We start from the raw sequence: 7625 nt of genomic DNA, 5'->3' as shown, positions 1-7625 counted from the left end.
AAGACGGACCAACTTTTTTGTTTTTTTTTTAATAAAAAAAATTATTTTTGCTCTTTTCTCTGTAAAAGTGCAACTCAATTAAAATAGAACCTGTTTTCAAGGCCTTATAATGTTGAAATAAAAATAGAATCTCCCAAGTTATCAAAATGGAGCTATGAGAATATTGCATCTCTAGAATACCCACTCGTTGAAGTTCCGGATTCCTGTTGAATCGTGTCTAATTAGTAATTGAGATGAGGACACATAGCATTGACACATGGTAAAAATGCAGGTCTGGACTCACTGTCGATATTCATTAACAGTGAGTAGACAACAGTTGATCTGTAACAGCCGTCGACAAATACAGAGGTCTTTATTTTCAGTTTGAAGCAGTTGGCATTCACTTAAAAACGGACAAGACAAAGAAAAGGGTCCACACACTCATCATCACGACAATGTACCATTAATGAATGTAGAATACGACAAAGAAGCGCCATATAGGTTTGCATTGGACAGGGACACACCTATTAACCTCACTCAACATTGTCAAACAAATGGTTCTCCATATTGCTTAGTAACACATAGAAATGAATTTAGAAATGAATGATTCAAAGATAGGTGCTATCTTTATCATGACACAGCTAAACTGCCAATCATGGTTATTTTTTTTCACTTTTTATTTCGATTTTCTTCAGTATAAGTACTATTTTTTTATTTATTTTTTTAAGAGTTAATAGTTCCTTCATAGGCATTTCGAGCTGACAAAGAGGTCCTAGAGTGGCTATCTGAGTTGGTACATGCATCGGTAACCAGGCTAAAGTCAAAAGTGTGAAAGGGGGTCGGGGTGAGGAGGGGCAGGAGGAGTGGGGCTGAGTGCACGGGCTCTAGTCGTCGTCCTCGTCCTCCTCGTCGCTGTCCTTCATGGAGATGCCCTGCATGCCTCCTTCCCTCACTGAAGCCGTGGCCTCCTCCAGCGTCAGCCTGTTGCGCACCGTGTCGTACATCTTGCTGTTCAGGGTGGAGTCGAGGACGCCCTGCAGGCGGAAGTCCCGGTACTTCTTCTGCATTGGGGAGTGGGGTAGATGAAGGGTATTAAAGAGTGAGGTCCGGGGGTGGGGGGTGGGGGGTGCTTTCTCCACCCCCACAGGCATTAGCCGCCTTACCTTGGTAATCCTGATGAGGATCTTTAGCTGGTAGACGTGCAGCTGCTGATCCATGCGTTCAGTCAGCCAGGTCCCCAACAGGTTCATGGTGGCAGTGTACCATTGCTGAAAGACAAACGCAACACTCTCCAGCAAAACACACACTCACACACGTACTCAAGACGGCGCGACGTCAAACTAAGCTTCGTGAGACACATAAAGAACTACAACTCAGTTGATACAGCAACTCATGAGCTTACATGGAAACACTAAATGTATTTAAAGGTCCCGTAAGTTACACTTCTGGTGGATCATTTAAATTGAAAGAAAATTGAGCACCTAAAAAAAAATATATATATATCTTCATACAATCCATAACTTCATAAACAACGGTTGTTTTTTTTATATTTTTATTTATGGTCAGGCTGTTTTTGTCTCTTTCAGCTGCATTTAGACTGTTTCTGTGATTGGCTGACAGTTTTCTGAGCCAACAGCAGGTCACCTTCGGTTTTAAAGCTCCGTAATCCTGCAGACACTTGTGTTTCTTCTTTGTACTGAGAGGAAAAACACACGGGGGAGTTTTTTTCTTTTTTTACCATCACGAAGATTTAGACACCTAAATTACTCTTTACAGTTTTTGTTTTCCCAGCGGTACCTTGACATCCTCTATAAACAAGACATCAACATACCAATTCTCTGTGGGACCTTTAAATATCACATAAAAAAAAAAAAAAAAAATCTATCCAGAAAAGCTGTTAGAAATGAATGTCTAGCCCACTTCACCAGACAGACACTCTTGCATTTCACACGTCAAAATTAGAAATCAAAGTTAACAGGCTGTCGTAACGTAGACACAAAGTCATGTTCAAGATAAAGAAATCTTATCTTCTCCAGAGGAATCGCAAGCTTGTTTTAACTGTTTCCCTCCATCATGGAAGTCACAGAAATAATCTGCTGCGGTCGGGTCTAACATTGCCTTCTGTAGTAATCCAGTGCTTTTAAACTGATGCCACTGAATCTGAACCACCACGAGACAAACAGAGTCACCGTTATGAAGTAATATTCATTATTGGTAGACTCCTCACCTCTGTGTGGACACACTGATGAAACATAATGAAGAAGCACATTTACCAATTAAACTTCATTTAATCCTTTGGAACACGTCTGTGTTAAAGGTATAATCCTCAGAGGCGGCGAGGAACAAACGTATTTGCACTTTGTTACTGGATTCGAGGGCCTCTTCAGGTATCTGCACTTTCCTTCCGTATAGTCGTTCTCTGATGATCGTTTACTTTATCTGTGGTTTGTGCTCCTCTGCTTCGCTCCTTGTTTAACATCAATGAGTCAGACAGAGCGAAAGGGAAAAAAAAGCTACGCACATTGACGGGGCAGAAGTTGGTGAACTTAAGAGTGAAGATGTCAAATCAATAATGGTTTAATTATCAAGACTTTGTTCCCAAAAATGAAAGTTCTGTTTGCTCTGTTCGTCGGTCTGTTCGTCGGCCCCGGTGCCCCGCGGGTCTGAACATGACGGAATTAGAAGATTCGATACTTCCAAATATAAACTCTTAAAAGGAGCTCAGAATACAAAGTCAAGCTATGTTAATACTTGCTTTTAATGGAGTTCCTGCCTGAAACTGATCATCCAGGTTGAATAATAGTCTGTGTCATTGCCAATAATTAGGCTGGTATGTCCACTCGGACAAACATAATGTTATAATAACAAGTACCGTGTGTGTGTGTGTGTGTGTGTGTGTGTGTGTGTGTGTGTGTGTGTGTGTGTGTGTGTGTGTGTGTGTGTGTGTGTGTGTGTGTGTGTGTGTGTAATCACCCCCCCCCTCTCCCACAACCAGAAATAGGTCAATAAAGTTGGAAATTCAGTTTTTCACTCAAGTAAACATGTTGAATTGTTACTTTCACTTTCCCAAAATAAAATGGTTCATCTCTGGTAATTCCACCTTTTGGTAAATCCACCTCTCCTATCCTGTCCTACAGAGCTTGATGAAGCTCTGGCGTCTTCAGTGAAGCAAAACAAACTGGCCATAGGAACATTCATACGTTTCCCTTCTGAATTTAGTAAAATGTGCATGAAATGAGCAATGAGACCTTTCCTCAAACAGGTTTTTGTTTTTTTTAAGTAACTCACATATATTATTTCTTTTTTGATCTTAAGAGAAAGTCCGGTCATTATTGCACACGTCACTACTACTTTACGAGAGCTTCATATGAAACGACTGTATTGTTCTTCACTTGGAGCTGTTTGAAATAAAGTCGATTTGATCACGATGACTGACGTAAATACAGTGTCGGAAAGATAAAATACAGGTTTATCTTCCACGAATTTAAAAAAAGGATAATTTTGGTCAGACAGTATATTCAAAGTAATGTTTCTGAAACACACACACACACACACACACACACACACACACACACGCACACACACTACATCACATGTTGTGACGGATGCCTAAGCTACATGAGGGAATGAGTAAAACAGTGAAGTCATAAAGCGCTGATAAGATTTTACCTGCTTTCTATTGCGGTAACATTTTGAGCTCCCAATAAATGTTGAGGTCAGTATTTTGTAAAAGCTGCACGGCCCATCAGTTACTGAAGGCAATTACTTAGGCTTTATTTATGATTTATTAATGTGGCGATGATGAGATGCATTTAAAGACCCTACACTGTAAGATGTAAAAATTACCATGGGGAATTTAAATTATAGTTCCGACAGGTTCATTAGCAAAAGAAAAATAGAATGAGAGTGAGTAAATGGTTTGCAGGCAGGGAGCAGCGGTGCTATTTTCTTGTATCTTTTCTCCGGTTTTGCATTGGGCCTCAGGTTTTTTTTTTTTTTCCCCCCACATTGCGTACGTTTGAAGTTACAAGAGAACAGCACGCCTACTAGAAACAGTCGTCACACCTCCAAGAAATAAGAAAAAAAAAAAGTCAACTTTAAACATGTGAGTAGGCAGGAATGCACGCTTCAGAACAAAGAAGAAAAGTTTACAAGGCCCGAATCAGAAGTGTGTAGGGGACGTGAATCAGCTCGGTTTGGTTGAGGTTTGGTTGAGATCAGGTTTTGGGTGAGTGGCTGAAAGGTTTGAGCCGGATATGCAGATGCCTGTCCACTTCACAGTCGAGTTGAGCGTGCAGTGCATGCAGATCTCGCAGGTGGGTGGGTGGCTGAAGTACGTGCTAAGGAAGACTGCTCTATGTGCAAATGAGGCAGAACTCTGAGGAGGAGGGTCATGCTAGAAGATGTACACAGGAAGATTATTTGACTTTAAAATCATGCCAACCAACATAATGTGATAAAACAACGCAATGCAACACTAGAGATAAGTGCCACTTTTGAAGAGAGGAGGCAGCAGGAATGGTGTTAATCAGAAAAAGAGGAGACTAAAAAGGATTGAAACAAACCTGTGAGAGAAAGAGAGATAAGGCAGAGCCAATGCGGCGCAGGGTAGCGAGTTTCACGCGCATGCAGATGGATGGATGGAAATGCGTTCAAATGAAAGAGAGAAACATTGACATCCTCGAGCTGACGTGTAGTTTCAACGGCTAAAACTGCAACATCCACAGCTTGATTTATCTTTCATTTAACACGACAGTGCTGAGTAGGATTTCTGTACATGAGGGGTACAACTCCAAAAAACACACAAAAAGGAGACGGGGGGGGGGGGGGGGGGGGGGGGGGGGGGGAGGAGGGGAGGGGGGAGGGAGGTGGGGTAGTCAGTGTGGACCTCAAAGACAAAAGCAGACCCTCTTCACGACAGTATCACTCCTCACACTCAAAAACAAACAAAATGATATTTATCCGTCACGAGACTCCCTCCTCTGCAGCCACACGCCAACGGAAAAAAAAAAAACAAGACTACCGAGAGTCTGTCAGACATAAAAAAAAAACTTCACACCATCGTCTCACAGACAGAACTGAGTCCAAGAACCACACAAAGCTGTCACACACCTGCGGAGACACAGGTCTGTACAAACAAGTTTCTGAATGACATGAAGCGCACACGTCACAGCGTTATGTGTCGTTCAAATCACACATGGAGGACACATTTAGGCCAATGTATCCCGTTAGGATTATGTTTGTTAAGACAGTGCTCTCTTCACCCTCAAACACACTGGTTCCCAACTCTTTTTGGTTCACGACTCGTCACAGTCATGCGTGATCATAATGCCCCTGATCACGCGTGGTTCAATCATAACCCATCTTGTCGAGTTTAAATTTGGAGCTGGAGAAGCTGTGAGGCGTCCTGCTGTTGCTCAGCTAAAAGTGTGGGAGTAGAAATGGACTGCGCCACACCAGAATACTATCAGATTGAGTCAGAACAGGAATATACACTTCATAGAAAAAAAAAAGTGTAAGTCGCTCCTCAACTGAGCCCACGGTGTCATGTTTAAAAAGACGGGAAAAATAGAACAATACAGAAGTCGGAGACCATATTTTAGAAAAGCACTTCAGGGCTTTATGTTTAACACAGAACTGCACTGTAAAAATACACTACAAAGCAACGAGCATATTTTTGCACTGACTTAGTATTGCACTACTAAATAGGACTTTCTTCTCTTTATATAAATATTTAACATCAGTTGATAGTTTTTACATATGCATTTTGTTACGTGTTCAGTGAGAACGTTTTTTTTTTTAATAACTTTTTTTTTTTTTAAAGGCGCTACTTTGATAATATTTACTCATATATATATATATATGATTCTCCCGACTTCTTTTCGATCATGTAAACAAAGATTAGCCTGTATCAAAAACAGATTATTTTATCTTTTCTACATGTATTTCATTTATTTAGACCTTTTATTTTATTTTGCATTGCCTTTGTTTTGTTTCTTCTTTTTAACATGTAAATAAATACAAATCACTCAATCAACATTGCACTGACAATAATTAATGTAAGATATTGGCCATTCCTTTCCAATTTATTAACACTATCTATGACAATGTTTATTATAAAAGCAGGTATAAATTCTCAATTCTTGTGTTTATTTGTAAATGTTTAAAGGCCTTAAAGGGGACATATCATGCTAAATCCACTTTTTTAGCCCTTAAATGCATTTTGTTGTATATTTAGAGTGTTTAGAAGTACAGAAAAGTTCAAAGTAGTCTCTTCAGGTGCTCCGTTGATATCTTTATATTCTGTTTTGGTCATATTTTGCGATCGGTTTCGATTTTTCTATTCTCTATTACGTTTTTTGAACAATGACGTCACAGTATTCCCGGCGGAACTGCCAAATTAGGACATCGACATTTCGAGCAATCCGCCATTTTTGTTTCTCGCTGCGATTTTGTAGTCCAACCGAAGTTACGAGAGGATAAGTCGAAATGTTCGGTTGTTGGATGTAGTAACCCACAAGCTTCGTTACACCGTCTCCCAGCATCAGAACCTTTTCGAAGTGCCTGGTTGAGTTTTATTTTTCACAGAAATGTACCCACATCTGTGGGTAAGATCATTTTTGTGTGCGCGAATCACTTTAAGGACGACTGCTTCAGCAACCTCCGCCAGTATAAAGAAGGATTTGCCGAAAGACTTCGTCTGATTGAGCGGTCAGTTCCTTCTATCTATGGAGACGACGAACAGAGCACTTCGGTAAGCTGTATATAACGCTAAAAAGTGTGATGATAAGACGTCCCTGTCATTGTTTTGTTAGCATTAGCAGTTGCACCGTCTTCATATGTTAGCGCTGTGTGCTCGTTTTAGATTATAATGTAACTTCTGTGTTAAATAGTCGTTGTAATACAGGCAGTATTGTAGTAGTGGGCATGGATGGAGAAGTTAGTGTAAATATAGTAACACACCATTGCGTTACATCCATATGAAGACGTTGTTCTTCAGGTGCATCATCGTCATTTTCATCTCGCTCCGCCGGGTCTGACTCTGGCTCCAACATGTATGGCTGGATGGACAAATCTTCCGTTGTTGACATTTTGTAAATAATGTGTGAATATAAAGTTTCTGCGCCGCTAGATAATTGTATCTGTTCTATCAAACTACAAAGATGGCCGAACAGGGTGACGTTGAACCGAGTGTCACCTCTGCAACCTGGAGAGGAGGAGGGGTATGAAGTCTCTCATTTGCATTTGAAGAGACCGCCCCAAAACGAGTTGCTCTCAGAAGCACATCAGAAAAGGGGTTGAAAAGGGGCCTGTGGAGCTCTAATAATGAGGAATTCAGACCCAAGCATTGCAGTTTCGCGTTGTATAGACCACAACTGTATGATTTATATGTAAAAAGGAAGGATTTAAAAGCATGATATGTCTCCTTTAAGTAGGCGATCGCATAGGCTGCCTCTGATGTAACAAACACACACTCGGGCACGCACGCGTGCACCAATCAGTTGAATCACTTTCATGACTGCTCACGTGCGTCTCTGGCCCCTCGGGCCAGTTTTGAACCATATGTTGGGAACCACTGTTCTAACAGATGAAGGGTATTTGACATGTCAGCATCTGAGTTTGACATCATTTGGTGACTCAGGCCT

General features: G+C 40.9%; 1 protein-coding gene across 5 annotated transcripts in view; it reads right to left on the bottom strand.

The window, feature by feature from the left end:
* Positions 1 to 336: 336 nt before the first annotated feature.
* The window catches only part of cadpsb (Ca2+-dependent activator protein for secretion b), a 68805-nt gene continuing 61516 nt past the window's right edge, over positions 337 to 7625 (bottom strand). For all 5 annotated transcript variants that reach the window (XM_080462095.1, XM_080462099.1, XM_080462096.1 and 2 more), the window contains 2 exons: positions 1143 to 1247; positions 337 to 1040 (listed from right to left, as the gene is read on the bottom strand). In XM_080462095.1, coding sequence (XP_080318221.1) covers positions 864 to 1040; positions 1143 to 1247 — 282 coding nt within the window. In that variant the 3' untranslated portion in view covers positions 337 to 863. The remainder of the gene's footprint in view (positions 1041 to 1142; positions 1248 to 7625) is intronic.

The sequence above is a fragment of the Lipophrys pholis genome (genome assembly GCF_963383615.2).
Source record: "Lipophrys pholis genome assembly, chromosome: 4".
In the NCBI taxonomy this organism is placed as follows: Eukaryota; Metazoa; Chordata; class Actinopteri; order Blenniiformes; family Blenniidae; genus Lipophrys; species Lipophrys pholis.
The sequence above is the reverse complement of the archived record's forward strand: the minus strand, read 5'-3'. Positions and strand labels throughout refer to the sequence as shown.